We start from the raw sequence: 24862 nt of genomic DNA, 5'->3' as shown, positions 1-24862 counted from the left end.
ATGAAAATTTTCAATTGTTTTAAGATGAAGCTATTAAATTATTGCAGGAAACCAGGGGTCTGTCAAGAAGAAATTTAGGCCCATTAACGGACACTTCATAAAATATCTTTTCATAAAAATGACCATTCTCAAAATAATTCATCTATTAATCGGACTCTCTAAATTAGTAGCAGCAACTGTTGAGCAGAATCTTGTATCTATTTACAATTTAAAAACTTTTTAAAAAGGTTTTTAGCAATTTTTGCAATAACAGGACCCTATTTGCACAAATTCACAAACGCAGGACCCTGGTTTAAAGAATGTGACTTAACACTTATTTTATATTCACAAATTATGAATAGTTTTTTCACAATTTTACAAAAACAGGACCTTTTGCAAAATGTCTGGACTGACCCCTGGAAACATTCTTTAAACATTTCCATTACCAGCTTTGAAGTGTGTAAAAACATTAGTGTCGTTATTTTTATAATCTACTGGCCAGTAATGAGAATCCTTAAGAAATTCCTCTTGAAATTAGATTTTATTTAATAGTTATCAATATAGTATATTTCAAATTTTTTGATTATATTAATTTTTCAATTTTATAGTCATTGATCAAGATAAGCAACAATTACCTAGGATTGTAAAATATGCAGAGAATTGCCAAAAAGTAAATTAAAGCCGAATTTTTAATATCTTAATTGGTGATATTAATTAAAGAATGCAGTAAGCTAAAAATGTTATATGAAACTAAGATTATTAAAACCTATAGACCCTAATGTAATGATATATTTTATGNCTGGTTGAAAGAATGTGACTTAACGTTTATTTTATATTCACAAATTTCGAGTAATTTTTTCACAATTTTACGAAAAACGGACCTTTCACAAAATGTCTGGACAGACCCCTGCTAATGTAATGATATATTTTATGACCGTTGTTGAATATTATGTAACTGCAGTTTACCAAAACGGATAAATCAATTACTAAAAGTATTAATAAATTGATTTATTATAAAAAGCTACATGAAAATAATTTAAGTTTGTCTAAAAGGATATTACACAAATAATTAGAAGAATTATAAATTTTTTTGTCACTGTTTTTTCCCCCTTTAAACATTTTAACTATCCCTCATACATTTTCTATGCAATCAATGTAAATTTTGAAAGAAAAATTGCATCATTAAATTTTAAGCAAATTGAGAATCAAGAATTTGTAAAATTTTGAAATCTGCAAAGCAAATGAAATTGCATTAAAAGTTTTCCCAGTGTCACTACGATCCTCTAATTTCCGTTGCAAAACGATAGCCAAGTTGAGTTCAATCAAATCATCTGGTTGTACGATCGACCGCTAACCATGGGATCGCTAAGAGCTTTGTACTAAAGTGGCAGTTATACCTTTTCTCTTTGAAAGCAGCATGTATACAACTAAACACTGACTTTTTTCTACCTTGCTCCTTTTTGCTTCATATTCTCTCATACTGCAAAGTTTTTTTTTTACATGTGTAGATACTTTTATTTATATAACAATAAATATTAAAGTGTCTAAAATTTAAAAATCCCCACCAATGTATCCGTGCACGCGTGCGTCAAAATTATCTAACTATGTGTATCACTATTCGTGTATTTTCAACTACAACTTTATTGATTTAAAAGTTTGTAAAGTATGCAAGAGTTTTGTTGTTGCATATTTTTATTAAACCGACTTTTTTTTCCATTTTTAATTGAATTGCGTGTAAAGTTTTTTTTAAATGAATAAAAACTATTGCTACATATTTTAGTGTTTAATGAGTGTCATTATTTTGCAGCTGCATTCAAAGACCCATGAGGGAGAGAAGTGCTTCAAGTGTGATTTGTGCCCCTATGCATCTATTTCGCAGCGACACCTCGAATCTCACATGCTGATTCACACAGATCAAAAACCTTTCCGATGTGACGAATGTGATCAGGCCTTTAGACAAAAACAATTGTTAAGACGTCATAAAAATCTTTATCATAATCCAAATTATGTTGCTCCTTTACCAAAAGAGAAAACTAATGAATGCTCTGAATGTAAAAAAGCTTTCCGTCACAAGGCAAGTATATCTTCTAATGTTTTTTTAATAATTTTTAAAACATTTTGATGTTAGTTCATGTCTATTAAGATCAGAATGTTTATGTTACAAACCGTAACTGCCATTGTTTTTCTAATGTTAAATATAGTGCTATATTCAGGGTATCTGCGCATCTGGAAAGTCATAGATTTTGGTATCAAACAAAATTTGTCATGGTTTTAGCCATTTTTTAAAAAAAATCATGGAAGGTCATGGGCTTAGGTCACCGAAAAATCTTATTTTTAAAATGGAATTTATCCCCGTCCCACCCAATTTCACAGTGTTCTGATGTTCCAAATATCTAAATTTGGAGCAAAACCCAACTCATAATCATATTCTATTAAAATATAAAATGTTTTTATCCTGTTCTTTAAAAATTATGGTGTTCTTTCAAAAAATGAAGGAAAAAGCATCATTTCCAGAGCGAATTATCTTTTAAACTTCTGTAATTTCAGAATTGTTTTATTTATTTTTTATTTTATCAATTTTAAATTTCAGCTTAGGCTTTTTATATTACACTTACTTTAAAGAAGAAATAAAACAGCTTTAAATAACTACATACATCAGTCAGTAATTAGTTATTTGCTTTTGTGTATTTTTCAGCTATTATATTGCTTTTTATTTCTAAACTCTGTTTTTTAAGTTTAAAATCAATAAATATGAAGATGCAAAGTATAACAGTTATCATTTCAATTAAAGTTATTATAATGCTTTTTTAAATTGATTGTTGTGTTTTTGTCAGAGAAAATAGTAACTCCGTTAAGTCATGCGAAATTCTTGGAATTAGTCATGTATTTGAAAATCTAAAATGTAGCAAATACCCTGTCTATATTACAAACAGTAACTGCCATTGTTTCTAATGCTTAATTTAATGCTATATTTTATTTTGCTGTGCAGAAACTATAATACTTGGAAATGCAAAGTTGCAAGAAAGTATAGAAATATTCACTTAGCGTGTGATGAAAAAATAGGTTATGATATTTTTTAAAATCAGTAATTCATTATTCCGCTTACCACTTGTCAAATATGCCAAAAACAGTAAGCGGAAACGAAAAATGAGTTATTATGCATTCTAGGAACACCATATTTATTCAGTGCAAAGAAGAAAAAAATTTATGAGCAAAATACCATGTATGTTTGCAACATGTATACATAACATCTAACAACATGTATAACACATATATGTTTAATATCTACTTTATTAGTAGTTCAGGGATGAGATTTTTCCGCTTTTTTCACTTTTATCTCTTAAATTTCAGCTTTTTTATCAAAAATTTAGATTTTCTGAAAATTTAACTTTTTTTATAAGTATTCAGCTTTTTCAGAAAATTTACCGATTTTCAAAGAGAAACAGAAAATTTAAACTACATAGCTACCAATCCTTTCTCATTTTGACTTATTTTAGCTATTTTCTCCCCTTTTACACGCAGCAGATAAGATTTTCCGAATTTTTTACCCGCCCTCCAGATAGATCCGATTTTCATAGTTCAAACGACGCCTTTTAGAGGTCCCAAGCCTGGAATCTGCTAATATCTCGATTCTTATTCACACGATTTTAATATCAAACATTGCTTTTCATATTTGCGTGTTGCGATTCTTGTTCACACGATTTGAATATTGTATGTTGCGATTCTTATTTACAAGATTTAAAAATCTAATATTGTGATTCGTATTTACGCCTTTTTAAAAACCTTTGTAGTGACTCGTATTTACGCCTTTTTAAAAACCTTTGTAGTGATTCGTATTCACGCAAGTTTAAAATTCAATGTCTTGATTTGCTCATGTGGTTTATAATATCAAACATTGATTTTCGTATTTATACGTGATTTTAAAATAAGGCATTGGGATTCACATTCACGCATTCTAAAAATTATGCATCATAATTCTTATTTATGCAATCTAAAAATTACGCATCATGATTCGTATTTACGCGATCTAAAAATTATGAATCGTGATTTGTATTTACGCGTTTTAAAAATTCTATATCCCAGTTTGTATTTTCTCATTTTCAAAATCGTATATCTAGTTTCATATTCATGTGATTTCAAAATCCATAATTGTTATTCATATTCACACAATTTTAAGATCAACTATCGCGATTCTGTACGAAGTAAATTTTTTTAAAAATTAGTTACTATAAAGGTGTTTTTCTTACATGATTATTAGTATATGTAAGTGTTACAACATCAGAGAAACTGAAAGGGAATATATTCAAAACTTGCATTCTGTGCTTGCAGAGAAGAAAAAATAGGATTTCTCACAAGATGTTTGAAGATGGACTAACGACTAAATATAGCAAACATAAAAGATATAGCAAACAAAAGCAATCACTTAAAAAGGGATTTAATTTTTAAAAAAAATTTTTGGAAAAAGAGTTAATTAACTCATCATCAAAATTTTATTTATAGTTGCTGTTATTTATGCTATAAAATGCAAAATTCTTATCAAATAAAAACAATTATCTAAACAGTTGCTGATTGTCATGTAATTTTTCAAACTAAAATAGCAATTTTTGTATGTTAAGGAGTTACTATATATTTCTACTTCACTTGATATGTTTCAGAGGGCTCTAGTTAGATTAGACTATAATATGAACATAATGATTAGGTCCATCGTTAAAGTTTTTCTTCCAATATAATTTAAAAAGTAATATAACTGATATATTAGCTATAAATCACATAACAGTATTTATTAAAAGAAATGAAATATTAATGTATATTCTCAGTAGTTTTAATTTGCTATACCAGGTAGTTTTTCAAGTAATATAATTTCCACCTTTATTTTTTCAATTGGTAATTTTTATTTTCACTAAATGTTAAGTATCAATGTAATCATTTAGATAATAATAGATAAGTACACAATTGTATGTCAACACATTATTTATGACCTCAAACTGTCTGGAATTTATTATTAAAGGGTTGCTCTTGCGTAAAATTTACTATAGTGGAAATTCAGCTTTTTTTCCTTTTGGCTAATCTCATCCCTGGTAGTTGAAGTTGAAAGATACTATTAGTTAAAATAATTCTGACTATTACATTATTGCCTTGATTCAAGAGTTTGAAAAGTCTCAGTTAAAAGCTTTTGTTTTTCAAATATCTCTTCTTGTTTAGAAATTCCTTGTTTAGTCTATCAGTAGATAGAATTACTATGGTAGTGAATATTAATAAGTCGATAAAAAGTTAGAGAATTTATATTTTTAATGGGGCAATGCCTTCAGTTAGAAGCGACCTAGAAATTCGGAATCCTAAGGTTGATTCCCAAGTCTTGCAAACTATATACAAGGTTCCCACGGGTCAGGGAGAACCTGGAATTCTCAGATAATTTTATCCTAACTCCAAAAATCAGGGAAAGTTGCAATTTTTTTACAAAAACCTGGAATATTCCTATATCATGCCTGGAAAATAACCAGTCTTAAAATTGTTGGTAACAGTAATCAATTATTGAGATTCGAGTTAAATTATTCTAACATCTATTACAATTACTTGCTGTAAAAATTTCACATTTTAGTCAAACTGAAATGTTCCTATCCTCATTTAATGATATTTTTTTTACACAGAGAATCTAATATTTCACACAGTGTTCCCACAGGTCAAGGAGAACAGGGAATTTCAATTTTACTCTTAAAAATCAGGGAAAGCTGCAATTTTTTTACAAAAACCCAGAATATTCCTGTATCATATCTGAAAAATAACCTGTCTTAAAATTGTCCATAACAATAATCAGTTATTGAGATTTGAGTTAAATTATTCTAACATCTATTATAATTACTTGTAAAAATTTCACATTTTAGTCAAACTGAAATGATCCCATCCACATTTAGTGATGTTTTTTTACACAGAAAATCCCATATTTTGCATTACAAATAAAAGAATCCCAAGTTTTCTGATGTTTTCCATGGTCTCGATTTCCATTAAAATTTATCTGGTATACCTGGAAAAGTCAGGGAATTTTTTTTTGTAAAATTGAGCAGGAACTCTGATCACATTACAAATAAAAGGATCAAAGTATCCTGATGAAAATATAGTCTTGATTTTCATTGAAATTTAGCAGAAAATGTCAGGGAATTTTTTTCTGAAATTGTGTGGGAACCCTGTATGTAATGATTCCTAAGTCTTGCAAACTATGTAGCATTGACTATTGAAGCTAAAGTAAAAATTGCCATGAAGGGCACTCTGCAGCTTTTCCACTTGAAAAACTGTTTAATAAATGAACGCCGTTTTTTTAGGGCAATCTCATAAGGCATTTAGCGATACATGACCCAGAGGCATCCATGGCAGAAAAGGAGGAAGCCTTGCGAATCGGTGAGCCGAAAGGTCCCGGGGAACAACCAGATGGAGAGGAAGAAGAGTATTACGTTGAAGAAGAGGACGAGGAAGATGTGGATCAAGCTCCATTTCCTACTGGAACAGTTACTATATCTGATCAAGGAACTGTGCAGGAAACTGAAGATGGTCAACAGGTTATTATTTTTTCTATATTTTTTTTCTTCCATCCTTTTTTTTTAATCTTTTATTTTAAAGGAAAGAAGAAAATTAATGTTAGTATCTATGGGTGATCCCCGTGGCAGAATCTAGGTGACATTGTCACAGAACATTACCGAGTTCTTGCAGAAAGGTTATTTCTTTTGGGAAGTAAGAATGGTTTGGGTTTTCTTTCCGCAGAAATTTTTGAAAGTTTTATCTTTTCATCTGAATTATCTTCTAAAGATACCTTTCTTGCTCAGCGGAGTGGAGAAAAAATGCTTGTAATTTTTCTATTTTCATTTGAGAATAATAAAAAATAAAAGGTAATGAAGTAAAAAATGTTCGTTTTCTTTTCTGCAGAAATTTTTGTTCCAATTTTTTTATGCAGTCATTACTATCGATTTTCACATAGTTTTTTTAAAATCCGATATTTTTAACACGATATAATTTATTACAGCTACTTAATCTCGAAATGAAAACACTAATTTAGTAACCCTTTTCATCATCCGATACGCGTGATTTCGGCGTTGATCATTTTTTACGGTTGTTACTGCCCCAGGTTTTTCGATTTTTTAATTATTTCTTTTTAATGTGATGATGATTCGAAAAATGCGAAACAGGAAATAATTGGTGTGTTTTCCCAGTACAAAATGCGAGAATATCACCCACAGTATTAGAATTTAAAAAAATATTACATATTTCATAAAAAAGTTTTTTTATTAGGTACAAAAAGTTTTTTTTTTCTTTTTCAATTTTTGAAGTTTGAATTTTCCTTGTTAATTAAAGCTACTTATAATTTCATTGAAATACATTCACACTAATCTTTGCATTTTGTAAGTAGATGTCTCGTACATTTTTATAGGTTGTTGTTTTTGAAGTGATTCAACTTCACCCCCAAAATCAAGAGGAGAACATCCTGCCAGAACCACTAGAGCAACCTGACAATAGTGAAGCTGTTTCATTAACAACTCTACAAGATGTTGCTGAAGAAGACTGTTTTGCAAGTGCTGTAGCTGAAGCTATTGGTGAAGTTCCTCCCTCCCTACCTCACCCATCTTCTCCAGGTGACAATAATAGTTTTGTTTGGAATAGGCTCAATATTAAGTTTTTTTTTTCTTCTTTCCATTGGGTTTAAACATGGTGCGTAGTGTATTTAAAGGTGCTTATTTTCGATCTTCGGTTTTTAAAAGCCCTTGAAGGTGCTTTTTTCATTGGGTAATTTTTATAAGTGCTTAATTTTCCCTTTTCGAAAATGAGTTTTTTTTCTTTACCGTGTCAATTTTTGCCACATATTATGCAAAAGCCTGCTTTTCATATTGTTCTATTCAACTTTTTCACAATTCATTCACCCACAATCTATTTCAGTGCACCGTCTGTCCACAGCGTACGAAAGCGCCAATCATTTTACAGTTTTGATGAAATACTTCGAGTTCGCATGTTAGCTGGGTTCGGTGAGATTATTGCACTCTCATGTGCAACTCTGCTGCATTTTGCAAGTTATTCTCAATTTCAAGCTTCATTTTCCACCCTCTGAAATCAAACTGAAAAATCTCTTGATAATTTTTAAATGGTTAATGTAATCAAGAAAAGAGTTCCTTGACTTGAGTTACTGAGCTTGTTGAGCTGAGAGACCATTCATAAATTTTACTGAAGTAATTGAAGTATCTTATGTATTTCATCCAATATTTTGTTTCTGAATTTTTATGACTCTTGAGTGATATTATATAAAAATAAAAGAAAATAAACTGAATTTTTTATTTTTTTTATCATGCAATTTATTATTACGAATTGGCGGCCATATGCTCGTTAGATGTGGAGACAAATTATTTCAAAAATTTGTTCTCATTATTTTGTTCACATTTATTTAATGTTTAGCTGCATTTAAAACTAGTAAATATTAATTATTTTATTTATTTAATTATAAATATTTAACCAAATTTAAATTTTCGAAAAAAAAGACACCTTTAAGTATGTTATTAAGGATTTATTTCAATTGAGATTTTAATGAGTAAGGGCATTTTGAAACAACTTTCTGAAAAAAACTGTCATTTTATATTTAATATTTTATGTATATTAAATAGATAAATTATATATATACAGTAGAGCACCGATTATCCGAACTATGTCCGAATTCGTTGAACTTATTGACAATTTTTTCTAAATTTAGAAAAATAAATAATACACACTACATCTGAAAACCATATTTAATTCAGTTGATTCATTTAAAAAGAATAAGGGATATGGCTGCTCAAAAAAGAGCATCTTCTTTGAAACAAAGGTCTTCTCTGGATTTCCTTTGGAAAATAAGGAAAAATGTGAAATCAGTAATTGACAAAAAAAATTATTAAAAAGCTGAAATATGATTTTAAAAAAAATCAAAATGGAAAAAAGTTTTTAAAAAAAATTTATAAATAAAAAATATTGAAAAATTGAAGGAAAAAAAAAACTTTTAAGCAAGCCAGTGCTATTTTAGATAATACTGCCAGTCCTAACCCTGGAAAAAGTGTGAAGGGAGGTTAGTGCATAAATAACAGTCTTTTAAACTAGATTTTAAACAACTTTCCAGTTATCCGAACCACATTCGGTCCCGAGCAATTCGGATAATCGGCGCTCTACTGTATATATATATCTATGTATACACATGCTGTTGCAATTTTATATTTTATAAATCAAGTTATAAACATCATCAAAATTCATTCCCATTTTTTACCAATATTTTTTTGTTCATTAAAATGGTGATATAATGAAAAAGAAAAAAAAGAAAAGGTGGACTTATTCCAATTTCACAAATAATAGTAAACATATTCATTTTATTTTCCTAAAAATATTATTAAATTAATTATATAGTGCTAAGTATATTAATAATTAGGATTTTGAAGAAATTCATATTAGAAAATAAAAATTGGTGTAAAAGTAATTGCTGAAGTTATTCTTTCGTGGAATAATATTTAAAAAAAAAAAAACATTTTTAGCCGAAAATTATTTTCATATAATATTTTCAGCTGGTACTGTTTTTTTTTATTTTGAGGAAAATATTCCACTTTTTTTAACTTTTTATTTGTTGTTCAAAAGCAATGTATTTCTGTAGCTCCTTCAACACCACGTCGAGGCAGAGGGAGACCCAGAAAAACTCCAATTGTTCCTCAAGAAGTATCCTTACAGCAACAGCAGGAAATAATCAGACAGATTAAAGGTAAACTTTAGAACAATCTTTCAGTCAGAGTGGTTATTTTTTAATCTCTTTCTTTCCTTTCATGCACCACTATTGAAATTGTTTCAAGATATGAATCAGAGGAGAGAGCAACTGAGCTCATGACCAATAATTGGCATTTTACTATTTTTCTAGTCATAGAGTGACAAGTTCAAAAGGATATTTTATGGAGAGTCCTTCCTCTCCTCACTAACTGTTGATCATTGAAAAGAAGCGAGGGGTTACATACCTACCCAGTTTCCTGTTTTTTAAGGAAAACTCCTGTATTTTACGGCTATTTCCTATTTACCTGTATATTCTGAAATTCCTCTGCATTGAAGAATTTTTTTTAAAAAATTGGCGATAAAATATCTGCTAATGGCAAAAATACTTCTTATTCCTCAACAGATGGCGCTATTGCCAGTATTCTAGTATGTTGAGTGATAATAGTTTAAGTAATTATAAATAATGGTTTAATAATATCTTCTTTAGATTTATATACATCTTTTTTATTTCGTTAAATGTAAGTGCTTATACTGTATCCACTTTTGAATTCCTCTTTTTGATTTACATGATAATGCATAATGTATCAAAACTTTATTTGTAGCCTAAGAAATTTCAATTGTAAAATCTCCGTTATTTCATTTCTCCAATGTTGGCAGGTAGCTCTTAGGAAACTGCGCTCTTGTTTGTTGTTATTGATTGGTCTTTTTACAAATATTGTATTGTAATAATTGAACAGAAATTTTTTATTTAGATAGAGATTTTAAAATGCTGCCCCCTTTATAATTTAGTAATATGTTTTTCAGATGTACAGTGTGCAAAAAAAAAATTATCTAATGATCAGATTTTCTTGTATTCTATTTCTATTCTTTAAAGTAAATATCTTTGTAAAAAGGTAAATATTTTATTGTAGTTGAAGATGATTCTAAAGATGGTACTCCAACCCCCGGACGACCTGGAAGGAAGCGTAAGGCATCTGAAGTCCCTGAAATCTCTCCAGAAGCAAGTGATTCCGGAACAAGAGGAAGGCCGCTTCGATCCTGTCGCTTAAGAAAAGGTAACATTCTGTACCCAGTTTATTTCTAGTTGGAAAAAAAAATTTGCTGTTTGAAACATTTAAAAAAAATTCTAGATAATCCAGGTTGATATGGCTTCCAAAAATTATAGATGGAAAGAATCTTTGTAAAAATAGTAAAATTAAATAACTATGTTAAAAAAAAGTGAATGCATATTACGAAAATATGGATTTTAATTGAAATGGCAAAATTTGATAGTAAAATAAATTCACCTCATGAATTATCGTTCAGTTACAATAAAGTATCATAAAATGTTAACTCACGTGTGTATTTGTAATTTGTGTACAATATCGGAGACTAGGAACGCAATATTTGAAAAATAATCTCATTTCTAAGGCACACTGAATCCATACGATAGAAAAATAATGAACCTTACAGATAAAAAGGTATTTAGATAATTTAAGTGGGTGCCAAATCAATCTACAAAGGAAAATTATTTTGCTATAAAATTGAAAATTGTTTATGACAAATCTATTTCTTCTCTTGCAACTGAAATTTGTTTTAATCTACACGCCCAAATCAAAAACCGTTTTAGTACTAATACTTAAATATTTTAGTGTTGCCACTGTATATCTGTTGTTTTTTTTATCTTTTTGACTCAATATCTTTTGATAAAAAAAATGTAAATCCATGCCTTTTGTTTCGTTCGTTAAGTGGCAGGAAAAAGTTTATTGCCATTTCCATGGTGCGTAGCATTTTTAAAAAGTGCTTGAAAGTGCTTATTTTCGATTATCGTGTTTTAAAAGCCCTTAAAGGTGCTTATTTTTTATTATCGTGTTTTAAAAGCCCTGAAAGGTGCTTTTTTATTGGGTGTTTTAAAAAGTGCTTAATTTACCCTTTTCGAAAATAAGATTTTTTTCTTTTCCATTTCGATTTTCGCTGTTTATTATGCAAAAGTGTGGTTTTCACTTGTTCTATTCAACGCTTTCACAATTCATTCAAACACAATCCATTTAGGCCTACCGTCAATCCTTAACTTGTGACAGCGCTACTCATGTTACATATTTGATGAAATGCATCTACTACACAAGTGTATAGTAGATGCATTTCATCTGGGTAATCTCACCGAACTGGGTTCGGTGAGATTATTGCACTCGCATATCCGACTCTGCTGCATTTTGCAAGATATTCTCCATTGCTGGCTTCATTTTCCATCCTCTGAAATCGAACTCCAAAAATCTCTTGATCTTTTTATGGTGGATAATATAATCAAGAAAAAGAGTTCTTTGTCAGAAACTAGTTTTTTTATCATGATCATGTGAAGTTTTAGAAAATTATTTTGCAATTTGTTAATTTATACAGTGCTTAAATATATTTTTTAAGTGCTTAAAAGGTGCTTATTTTTTGTGTATAGATTTGCCACTCCACAGGAAGAATATGGGGAATTTAAAAATCATCTAAAATGCAGGGAATTTTGAGTTTTTCCTTACAAAATTGGAAAATATGGGGAATTTTATCCTCATTTTTGTCTTTTAAAAAATGGTGACCACTCAACGCGCATTCTATGGTATATTTAAGGATGATATTTCTGCTATATTAAACTATTTCGTTTATTATAGCATTATTTGTTTTAAGTAGGTTAAGCTGTTCCTTATTTCTTTAAGATTTTCCAGCAATTTAAACTAGTATAGTTAACCTGTTATAGCTCAGACAAGAGGACAGTGATTGTGTTTTTCCAGACTTGAGTGGAAGTTTTTTGCCCAACCCAGATGACGAGAGAACTCCTGTATTGGGAAAAATTTGTTTTCGTGGAGAACTTTTTTGATGGAACTAATCCGCATTTGCGTTACATCGGAAGGAAAACCACAAAAACCTTCCACGGGTAGCCTGATGGCAAGGGGACCCATGATCAATTTACACACTGGGGATATTTTTTCATCAGGTCGGTGTGAGCCGGATGCAGAATTTCTATCGACCAGCCATCGCTGGGATTCGAAACCCGGTTCACCTCATTGGAAGGCGAACGCGAGCGATCACGGCTCTTTTTGTTGTGTTTCGAAAATTCTTATTAAATGAAAAATATTCTTTTTAGGAGATTCCCCAGCACCCGATATGATGCCTATGGTTCCAGAGCCAGCTCTGGAAGAAAGCATGAGTAATTTAGCAGACCTTAGTAATGATCCTGAAGGACTTGCTAAAAGAGAGGCAGAACTTGAACGTAGACGTCTTGAGCAGAAGCAGAAAGACATGGAAGAGTGCTTTGGATTTAATGATGTGAGTATTTCCTTTTATTACACAACTAAATAAGATCTAAGCATTTAGTAACTTTATAAGGAAGATAAATACAATCCTAGTGAGAGAGAAAAATGTTAGTACTCATCTGGTTCAAAATATAAGATATAAACCCAATATAAGAAACAAAATATAAGATAAACCCCCTATCGCAGAATTTTTGTTTGGGCTTTCTGCAACAAACCTCTCATATCACTTATATCTTTCTGCAAGATGCTTTTAATGATAACAAATATACATGTTACTTACTAAATTTAAAGTAACAAAAACTTTGTGTTTACAAAAAAAACCTATTTGAATAAAATAAATTGTTTTTAATTTTTAAATGAATATGTAATATTTTTTTTAATTCTAATATCATGAGCAAGATTCTCAAATTTTACTAAACAAGAAAACACATTAATTATTTCCCTTTTCACATTTCGGTATTTATCACATAAAAAAAATTCAAAATCGTGCAATCCGTAACAGTGACTACCGAAAAAAAGATTGACGGCGAAATCACGCGAATGAAATAACGAGAATATCAGCGCAAACAAACATGTCAAATAATCATTTGTTGAATCCTCGTTTCGAATTTCCCATACCATAATAATACCGGTATATTTCAAAAATTCGTGAGAATATAAATAATAACTGAGCAAAGAATAACATCAGGATTTCGAAAAAACAAAGCAAAAATTCTTAGCAATAACTGTCTTAAAGAACGAATGAAATACCTCATGGATTAACGAGAATATCGAAGCAAAATGAGCTCATCAAAGAATGATTTCTGGAGGGGGAAAAAATCTTTCAACATTTCTGCAGGAAAACATTTTTTTACTTCATTGTTCTATATTTTTCATTCTTCTCAAATAAAAATAATATGGAACAAGGAAGTAAAAAAAAAAATTTCTGTCAATAAGAATAAAATCGAATCTCAAATAAGAATAATAAAAAAATCACAAACATTTCTTTTCCCTCCGATGTGCAAAAAAGCATTTTTTAATTATGATTTTATAGATTAAAAATTTCTGCAGAAAAAGAAAATTCTTTCTGCGAGAACTCTGTAATATTCTGCGACAATGTCGCCATGATTCTGCTTGGGGGATAAACCCTGATATTAAATGTATGTATATAAGCTTGTTAGGTATTTAAATCCATTATTTTGCTGTGTTTAATAAAATTACTTTGCAGTTTGAAATAATAGAAATGCCCTCGCTCGTAGAATTTTTTAACATANGAGGAGTCCAATTTCCGCTTTTTTCGTTCTTGTTTAAAATGGCGGGAAATTCGAGCAAAATTTTTCCCGGTTTTCTGGTTTCCCGGTTATCTGGATACCGGATAAATGGTTCTCTACTGTAATAGAAATGCCCTCGCTCGTAGGATTTTTTAACATTAAGACGAAAATGCTATATAATGTAGGTACGTACAATGCTCTACTACGATCACTTTGAGCCCCTTCTATGGTCCAAGATTGACTTGTGTCATTTTACAGATGGTTTAATTTGATTCGTGTGAATGCTTAATTTTCAGTGATAGTTTTTACTTGGTTCTTCACACGCTATAGCCTACCAACTATCTTGCTATCAAGAAAAGTTTTAGATGTTTCTGTGGAAAAAGAGATCCCATGAAGGGTATTTTAAAGCAAATGACATGGATACATTTTCCGGATATCTAGTTAACGCACAACTTAAGTATTTCTTAATTTAGAAAGTCAGAAATATTATTCAAGCAGAAAAAGAAGAAAAAAAATTAGATATATGTGTTACCAAGACAACACTTCATCAGGAGACACACTGCCTGCCAACACACATGAGCCTTTTCTGTTGTCAGTGGTAATACCAAAAACTGACAGTGCCCCAAGACCCCAAAGCAATTAAGAGAAATCGAAATTTAAATGCAAAGAAAAATTAATGACAAACAAACACAATTTTAAAAGTACACAGAGTAAGACTTAACAATGATATGCTTACATGTAAGAAAAATAAATAAAGATAAAGTTACATATAGAATAACCAAAATAAAATATAAATTTCCAGAATACTTTAGAAATAAATCAAGTGCTGGCCCCTTTTGAAAATCTTGAAAAATAAAACAAAAAAACATTCAATTTGTAAAGAAATGCTGCCATAGATTTGCATCAGGAACAAAAAATCCTAAAATTCACCGCATAGGCCTATTTATGCTGTCTTCAATATCGGCAGAATTATTTGAATGTCTTTAAAATATTTTGAATCAAAATATCATAATTACAGTAGTTAAAAGGAAAATTATTATTCTCTAATGTAATTTTGAAATTCCCGGTAGCTCAAAGAAAATCTTTTTAAATTATTTACAAATAAATTTAAACCTATGTGTTTAACTAATAACATTAAACTTAAAAATCTCTTCTTTTATCGTATAATCCGATGAAAATTTTTGGTTATATTCAACTTCATAGTTTAATTTAAACTTCATGTCGTTTATTAAATTTCATCAGTTTATTAAAATATAAATTTTTAAAGTTTATTTTAGCATATTTTTCAATTCTTTATACCACCTCAACTTATAGTCTAATAAGAAAAGGAATATTTTTGTTATGTTAAATTTAACATAAATTGGGTTTTGTGTCAGTTTATTTATTTATAAGTTTGATTTCCTTAAATTTATGAGTGGGATTTAAAATTGAGTTTCATAAATTTCAATAAATTTTGATTTCTGTTATTTTTAACACAAATGCTAGTTCATTCGAGAATTGAGTAAAATCAAATGAGGGTTTTTTTTTTTGTTTTGTTAGAGAAAAATATATTATTAAAAAGTTTTAACAAAATCAAACATTTACTTTCTTATAATATTTTGTAAAAATTAATTTTGTGTTTATATATTTTAAGGATGAAGAGGAGACGGAAACTATCCTTGCGATGCCGGCCGTCCCGGGTGCTCAACCGTTGAACGTCATCGACAGTAACTTACTTATCTCTAATCATTCTGGGGCAACAACGTAACAAGTCTTGCCGTGTGTCTCATTCGAACAGACCAACTTTCTACTCTAGTGAGACAGTTCAACTCCACAATTATGTAAATAAAGACTTTTATATTTCACTTAGCTTAAGCATCCAATTGTGTCAGTGGCTTCTTGCAAAGGGAAGAATCAACCGTAAATATATATAGTATATATATTTTTAAAATTATTTAAAGCATTTGTTTTTAATCAGTATGTTTAATCACCTACCCGTGACTCAAATAGTTGATTCAATAATCGATTTTTTGTTAACATCAGAGTACCCAATGAATAATCCTCAAGACTTATATAATATTTATTGTAAGAATTCTTATCTCTTTTATTTAAAAGCACCTGTTTTACATTATATATGTAATAAAATGTATCATATTGTAATATTGTTTTTTAAGTAGGTATGTATTGATTTTTATGTCAATAAAAAATATTTTCTTCAGCTCGATTTTTAACAACATATGAATGAAAATATGAATTATTTTGATTTAATCTGAAATAACAATTCTTCCTAGATATTCTTTTAACTGTTAAACTTAGTTTTGAAATTAGGAATTGTAATAACAACATATTACTATTATTTTCTTGCTAGCGCAATATGAATTTTAAAGAACTCATTTTAATTGTAAGAATGACATGCCAATAAAAAAGTATCATGTGCCTTTGTATAAAGTTCAATTTTCTTGTTTTATTTATTTTCCTTTTGCTAAGTTATGGAAAATAATAGCTTATATATCAATAATATATATATATGAATTATTGTAATTTTGTCCTTAAAAATAGATTTGTAGATTGAATACATTTAACGTCCTGAAATCAAGTTTTTATTAACTAACTCAGTTTTAACGTCATGCCCTGTTTTTTGCAAATCTACATAATCACATATCAACAAAATATACCATTGCATGATGTTTGCAGTTATTGGGTACTAAATTGTAAATAGTCACTTGCATCTGCTTGATGAATATCTTAACTTGTTCTAAAATTAACTTGTTCCTGTTTTAAATGTTCTAAAAAAATCTTTCACCGAAATGAAATCTGCCCATATTTGTGAGGTTTAGAATTAATATGTTATAATCAAAAGAATGGAATGTATTTTTAAGGTTTTAATTTTAATAGTTTAAAATTCTGCCTTTAGAGAAACACCTTTTTTTATCTCTTAAATTTTGTTGAAAAGTTAGACTGATGTACCAGTAATAAAATTGGATGTATGTTACTGATTTGATAATGCTAGTCAAAATCTACCATTCATATGCTTGGAACACAATTAGATTTTTATCTGAAACCCTGATTATTTTGCTGTTCTTAATTCCTTTTTCAATTGTGATTCACCAAATGTAAAGCATTTACATTTTTGTTTTTCCTCAATCTTAATGCAAATTTTACTAGTTTTATACTTAATAGAAATTTTATTCTTTATACAAATTTTGACAGATTCCTATAATACATAATAAGAAAAGTAAATACAGAACAATCCTGCATCTTTCTAACTTAAAATCTAAAAAGACTTAAACTTTTTTTCTATACTTTTTATTTTTAAAAAAATAAATATATAACTTTTTTTTTATATAGATTCTCTAAAATATAAAATAATATTTTAAAGAATAAGTAAAATATCCATTTGTTAGAGGTAAATTCTGTATGAAAAATTTATATATCTAAATGGAAATATCTTTCCTGTTTCTAATTATTTGAGGCAGATTTTGTATAAACTGTAAAAATCTATGTTAAAACAAATATTTCATGTGATTCAACTTTAAACAATTTTTTCAGTCTCTTCTACACAATTTTTAAAAAATTATTTGATTTTTCTTTCATGTAAACTGTGAGTAAATCGAAATTATATAAATAAATTAACATGTTTTCTAAGGCTGATGTTTTGTATGAAAGATAATATTGGTTAAAGAAAGATACAAAATAAACAAATAAACTCTATTTCTGTATTTCATTAAGTTATATTTAGTCTTGTAACTTCCTAATAACGTAATTTGGTATACAATTTATGAATTTACAATAAATCAAATAACCCACACTTTCTTAATCATATTATTATTATTAGATTGTATCTAGTACTAAGTTGTTGTTTTTTTTTTTTTAAAAAATGGCTGAATAATTTATATTAAGTTTTGTAAATTTATTGAATTATGTAAACTTAATTTCAATATTTTTGTGTAAAGATTTTCATGTGTTTTGCATCTGGCACAATTGTGACTTATATGTGTATTTCATTAACCGAATATTGTTTAAGGGGGCTATCCATATATATATATTCATCATTTTACAGAGTGCAAACAAACCATTATTGACAGGAATTAAGCACTGCTATTGACATGAATTATGGTTTGCAATAATTGTTTTAATTTAACCAATTAAGTGTTCCTATTTTAAAAACTTAATTCTAAAAGGGCTATATTTGATCATGTTATTTTTTAAATTATCATTAGAAAAATTATATCTATGGTTAAAAATGAAAACTATCTGCTATTGATAGAAGGAATATTTTTGTTTTGAAAAAACTTGATAGTTTTCAATCGAACCAGACTTCCCACATAAGTACACAATATCTTCTATTTAAGCAATAAAGTGTGTGAATTGGATTACAGAGATTTCGAGGTTTCCTGATGACAGAAGCTTCTGATGGGTTCTTTTCATTGTATTAAGACACTAAAGTAGTTGCAAATATTTAATAACAGGCAACTTATGTTTATGGAAATGGGTTATGAACAGAATGAGGGTTTTATTTAAGAGATTCAAAAAAGATTGCCCTAAATATATGGATTGCCTCCAATGGAAATATGTTGTCAGCAAACTATCTTTAGTAAACCCTTCTGTTTTCTGAAGGACACAGTAGCTTTTATATGTAGAATAAAAACATGTAAATTCCATAATAAAATATCTTTTCAGATTGAGTCCACAATGATTTTCCTAAACACACATTTCATGAAAACACAATCTGTTTAAATGCTTTTGAACCTTAAAAAGACTTTTTTTGATTCTTGACAAAAAATTGATACTAGTATTTTAGAAAGTATGTTTCAGGAGGGCATTTCATTTTTTGCATAAAGCCAATTGTATCCCAGAATTCCGAGTTTTCCGTATCATCCTTCCTGGTCTAGGAGCAGGGCATGTAATTTTTTCGCGGGTCTCTAGACCAGTGATTCTCAACCACTGTGCCGCGACATTTTTTTGTGCCGCCGAATTCTTAAAATGTGCCGCCAAATATTAGAAATGATACAATAAAAATTATTAATTATCAAAGGAAAGCAAGCTAAATATCAACTTTCAAACTTAAATAAAAGCTAATAATTAAAGTAAGCTATGCAATCAAAGGTTATAAAAAAACTAACAAAAAATAAGCTAACAATTAATAATCAGCAAAAACACTAGTTGACAAGAATTAATAATCAGGAAAAAAAACTAGCTATAGAAAACAAGCAAACATTTAATAACCAGCAAAAAACATAAATAACTGTTAATAACTAATAAAAAATTAGTCGAAAGAAATAATTAATCCCTTAATAAATGTGCTTTTGTAGTACATATTATTTTATTTCACATTCAAAATTATTATCACAAACTATTTAACACAGTGTATTATAGTTAAGTAAATAACTTTTAACCTAATTTTTTTCATTGTGTGCCGTCAAATTTCGAAATCGTTAAAAGTGTGCCGTCACAAAAAAAAGGTTGAGAATCACTGCTCTAGACCATTGATTCACGAATCAAAACCTATAATCCGCCAATATTTTCGCGCCAATCTAAGATTTAACGAGTAATTTCTTTGTTTTTTTCTTTGGTTTGTCGAATTTTCGTCGTCTCTAATATTTGAAACAGCGCTCGAATCCACTAATATCGGGATTCATATTCACGCAATTTTAATAACGATCATCGATTTTCATATTTAACCGATTTAAAAGTTACGAGTTTGAAATCTTATTCACGCGCTTTTCTGTCAGCGTAGGCGTGTTCACATCACATCCGAAGGTCATCAATGTGAGGACACATTGACCATGTCAACCTTCATCTGTGTTAAGGTACCCCATTATAGAATCGAGTTAACATGTCTAGTGAATTGGAATTGTATTGTTGTAGTGGTAGACACACTACATTTAGTAAAGAAACAATGCTCAAATTCAGTTACTTTTTCGAATAGAATCATTACTAATCTGGTCTGTCAATGAATGCTATAAGAATGCCCCTGTAGCTGAGGGTTAATAAGAATTACTAGCTATTAAACATATTTTCTTTGAACTTTTTATTTGAGAAAATAAGACAACTAAACACTCAACAAAATTCATAACATTTGACAATTTCCTGGCATTTTTAAATTGAATATTCACTGTCAAAAAAGGCATAAAAAGCTTTAACAAACTGGCTCATGTAAACACGAGTAAATATTTCTTGACGATTGATCACATTTGAATAAACCAATTTTTTATTCGAGTTATTTTGAGCATAGGTCTAAATTAAGTTCTCTAGCCAAGTTCGTCTTCTTAAAGTAGTAGAAGTAGTGTGTAGTCGCTAGATTTAAAAAAAAAGTAGCTGTGGTAATATAGTTACATACAAAAATGTAGTTTTTCCAACCACTGGGTTCACGTCATCATTTAAACCAAAAGTTTATGTAACCCCTTAACTTGTGCGCTCGAGTTAATTTGAGCCCGCTAAACAGGCCAAACTGTGCACACTCGAGATAATTCGAGCGGCGTTGTATTTTATGGTATAATTTTTCACACGCGAATATAATCGAAAATAACAATGTGAAAGCTAAGAAAAAAAATCGCTTTATTGAGATTTATCATCTACATAGGATTGTAAGCTATAAAACTATTTTATTCAAGAATAAAATATAGCCTTTTTCCATAGAACAAAAGCGCAGTATATCAAAATTGTCCACCAAAATAAAAGACAATGTTTTAAAGTGTGTTTTTTTACATTAAAAAAAATTGATTTTTTTTGGCCGGTTTTTAAAAAAAATCTGTGCGTTAAGGGGTTCATAAAAGCATATCAAATTATTTCGGTAACAATTGTTAGAAAACTTATCTTTTTTGGAATTTCACATAATTTTAGAACTTAAATTATGCATGGAAACTATTTGTAAAGTTCCAACACTTATTTTATAACCGTCATTGAACAGTCGACCCAATGTTCGGGTTTACGACTACTAATGTTCCACTCCGTAGCCTTGAAATTTTGCCTTTGTAGAGGACTTTTTGATGGAATTAACCTGCACTTACGTTACATGGAGACGAAGACCACGAGAACCACCCTGCAAGCTGGATGCGGATTCGTATCAACCAGGGTTACGAACCCAGTTAATCTCATTGGAAGAACGCTCTATCCCCTGACCATTGCGGCTCTTCCAACACTTATTTATTTTATATCCCTCGTTGATCAGCCGACCCAATTTTGGGTTACGACTACTCAACTCCGTAGCCTTGTTATTTTGAACCAATCCAGAAGACAAGGAAACTCCAGGATCAGTACCCCCAAGAGGTATTGATTTGTTGTGAGAACATAGAGGACTTTGCGACTCGACAGATTTAACGTGCATCAGTCACCATGCACTACACGGGAGTCTTCGGCCCGCGAGGATCAAACTCTTGGGCATGAGCCCAGTGCCCTACCATTGAAAAGTTTTAAAATTGAGAGATAAGTAAATTTCATCTCTTCTCCAAGTAGTGATACCATTGAGCAATAAGTGAAAAGTAAAAGTGCCTGTTTCATTTAAAATAAAAAACAAATTATCATCTTAAAAATTTTTATTCTTTGGAAGAACATAATATACAAATTTCTGTTCCTTTGTCAATAACAAGGTCAGATTTTGGACAGCTTAACAACTTAAATCTAAAATTTTTTTTTTTTGGTTTCTATAAACAATGAGACACCCTAATAGTTTAAATATATATATATACTTATAAAACTAAAACATCTGAAAACTACAGTTGTCAAAGCTTCCAGTAACAGTGATACTCATATATAATTACAATATACTCAAAAATAATTAAAAACACCAGATAATAATTAACTTGGACATCAGAAGTCCAAAAAACTCTGTCAAAATAATAATACAAATAAAAATATCACAGAAAACATTTCAGTTAATTTTAATACTTTTTCAAACATTGTATTACAATACAACACACAAAATTTCGATTTTTAAAAAATGTAAAATACAACCATTTTTCTAATGTTCACTCACTTTTTCATACAGTGTGTCAATGCTTGATTTTGAATATTATAATCCACTATTTTTATTGTATACAATGGCATCTGTTTTGCTTTTTTAAAAAGAGAAATTAAGGTTTAAAAACTGCCCCGGTTTTGTACCGATGGTACCTAGGCTCTAAATGAGAGTTAATTGATTATAAAAAATTCCAATCATTACTCACTTGCAACAGACTTTCTTTTAATTAATGAAGCAGTAATTAATAAAGTCTAAATTTAACAGATATTTCTCTATTTGTAAAATAAACTTCATTAAAACAAAATTAAATTCCTCTGTACCTGTCAAAACACTCTAAGTTTTTTTCAAGAGAGTTTGTGTTTTTTTTAATAGCAATTTTTTCTTTAAACTTCTCCCGAAGTTTAAAGAAAAAAATACCCAACACAAACTTAATACTTTTTTACTCTTGTTTTGACTGCAAGCCGCAATTATTAATGTCATAATTAACAGTTCCAAAATACACAATTTTAAAGAAATATCAGGTATAAAATGTGTAATTTCTTAAATTTGTAGTGGGCAATAAATAATTTTGGCCCCTTAGTGGGGGCTGAGGTTAGCAGGGGGCTACTTCTTTAAAAAATTTCATGTATTGAATTCAGTAGTTGTGTTTCAGAAAAGGAATAAATTCTAAAATAAAAATCAAAAATAAATCAAATACAATATCGGCAGCTTAATTCAATTTATTTACTGTGATTATTTTATATAACCTTTTTAAAGATAAAACTTGGGTGCATTGCAGGGTAAACGGGAGATCAATGGATGGGACATAACATATTTCACCACCAATAGTTCAACTGATTGCTGACAAAATTACTCTGCATTTTCGATTTTAGTTTAAAATTAATTCATTTCAATTGATTAATTAATTTTCAGCAATTAAAGAAATGCTTTATTGGATTGAAAATTAAAAGAAACAAATCCGCTCTCATCTCGCAACAAATCAATTAAAATATCGATAAAATGAACTTTTAAATTAATTCCCGACAACATTAAAGAATCAAAAAATAATAATTTAATTAATCATTAACAATGGAATTGGACTATTTACTGTGGTTAAATATATTTATATTTTAGAGACTGAAAAGTAGGTATAATGTAAAATGTAAAACTGTCTAGTTTACAGTACAGCATTTGAGGCCCCCACTTCGTATTTCAAGATTCCCCCCCTTCTTTTTGCATTCATCTGGAAAGTAACAAAGCAAATATAAAGACAAATATACATCTAAGTTACTACCTGAAGTAATTTAGTGTATATATAAATCTTAATGATAACTCTGATATTTTTCCTTTAATTTAGAGACGTAGAATAAATAAAAGGCTAATTTCAATTTTAAAAAAAAAAAATTTAAATTTGCATTTGAGAAAAAAGATGTCGCAGGCTGCACAAACTTCTTTGACTACATATCGTAAAATTTTGTTTTAAGAAGTTTTAAACTCTAAATTATTTTTATCCATCATAGATAAATGAGAAAAAGTACCCTCTTTAGGCATATACTCTACATCTTAGCATTTTCCAATAACTATAAGATAGTGTTAAAAATTTATTGTCAAGTCAAATAGACATTTTATGAACCGTTACCTTTAAAGTACTGTCTTGGAGATTTAAGTACTTCATTCGTTTTAAACCATAATAAAATCTATAGTTGTAACAAAATGTTCGGGGGGAAATCGGTGAGTGCAATTTGCATTTAATTGCATTATCATTTATGAGGAGAAAAGTGTCATATTTTTCCTTAATTTAAACACACAAAATTAAAATATATGTCGATAACAAAAAGATCCCAGCTAGATTAATGAGACAAGCTGCCAATTAAGAGTTATTTCTTTGAGTGGCACATTTTCAAAAAAGTCAAGTTTAAAAAAAAAGGAAGTCAGAAGATAAAAAAGGAATGGCCATTATTGTACATATTTCACTGCACACAACAAAAAGTTATACCATTTATGAAGTGTAAAAACATTTTACAATTAAAAGCCCAATTGTGACAATATTAATACTTAATGTCAGGTTACATATGTGATAAAGGGATGATAGAGCAGGAACTTTTTGTAATGAAACATAAGAGGAAAAATAAACATTTATGCAAAGAGGTGACATCTCTTATAACAAAGAGAAAATATAAAAATACATGCTTTAAGCTACATTGTTTAAAAGGATTTAAAAATGAACTTAAAAATTATTTTTAATAAATATATATAATTTTGGAGAGATATTTTTTCAAATTAGATTGCATGTTTTTTTGTTGTTTTTTTTTAGAAAAAAATATGGATTCTCTTTGAACTAAAATTTAGACCAATTTTCATTATTACCAACTGGCTGGGTGCTGGCTGTACTAAACTTAAAAGTTATGAATTCACACAATAAAAAAATTATTAGGTTTAATTTTGCATGATGAAAAAGATTTATACAAAAGCACTAAACTATACATGCGCACAATTTAGGTTTAATGGATTTTTGGAACGTTAGTCAAAATAATTAATTTGTTAAACATTCTAAAAACAAAGTTTAAATGAATAAGTTGAGAAGGAACTTTTTCTTCTTCAACTTCTTATAAATTGTAGGTTAATATTTTAATGGCAACAAAATTATTTAACATGCTTTGAATCTTGACACGAGAATTCACTTAACATGA

The 24862-nt window shown here is 29.1% G+C and overlaps 1 protein-coding gene across 4 annotated transcripts in view; it reads left to right on the top strand.

Annotated features, from left to right (window-relative positions):
* The window catches only part of LOC107441476 (transcriptional repressor CTCF), a 41404-nt gene extending 24953 nt beyond the window's left edge, over positions 1-16451 (top strand). For all 4 annotated transcript variants that reach the window (XM_016054749.3, XM_016054752.3, XM_071178317.1 and 1 more), the window contains 7 exons: positions 1787-2053; positions 6297-6530; positions 7397-7598; positions 9623-9727; positions 10641-10784; positions 12836-13017; positions 15888-16451. In XM_016054749.3, the coding sequence (XP_015910235.1) occupies positions 1787-2053; positions 6297-6530; positions 7397-7598; positions 9623-9727; positions 10641-10784; positions 12836-13017; positions 15888-16001 (1248 nt within the window). In that variant the 3' untranslated portion in view covers positions 16002-16451. The remainder of the gene's footprint in view (positions 1-1786; positions 2054-6296; positions 6531-7396; positions 7599-9622; positions 9728-10640; positions 10785-12835; positions 13018-15887) is intronic.
* Positions 16452-24862: the final 8411 nt, after the last annotated feature.

This window comes from Parasteatoda tepidariorum, chromosome 3 (genome assembly GCF_043381705.1).
Source record: "Parasteatoda tepidariorum isolate YZ-2023 chromosome 3, CAS_Ptep_4.0, whole genome shotgun sequence".
Taxonomy (NCBI): Eukaryota; Metazoa; Arthropoda; class Arachnida; order Araneae; family Theridiidae; genus Parasteatoda; species Parasteatoda tepidariorum.
Note: the sequence above shows the minus strand (reverse complement) of the source record. Positions and strands in the feature narration are given on the sequence as shown.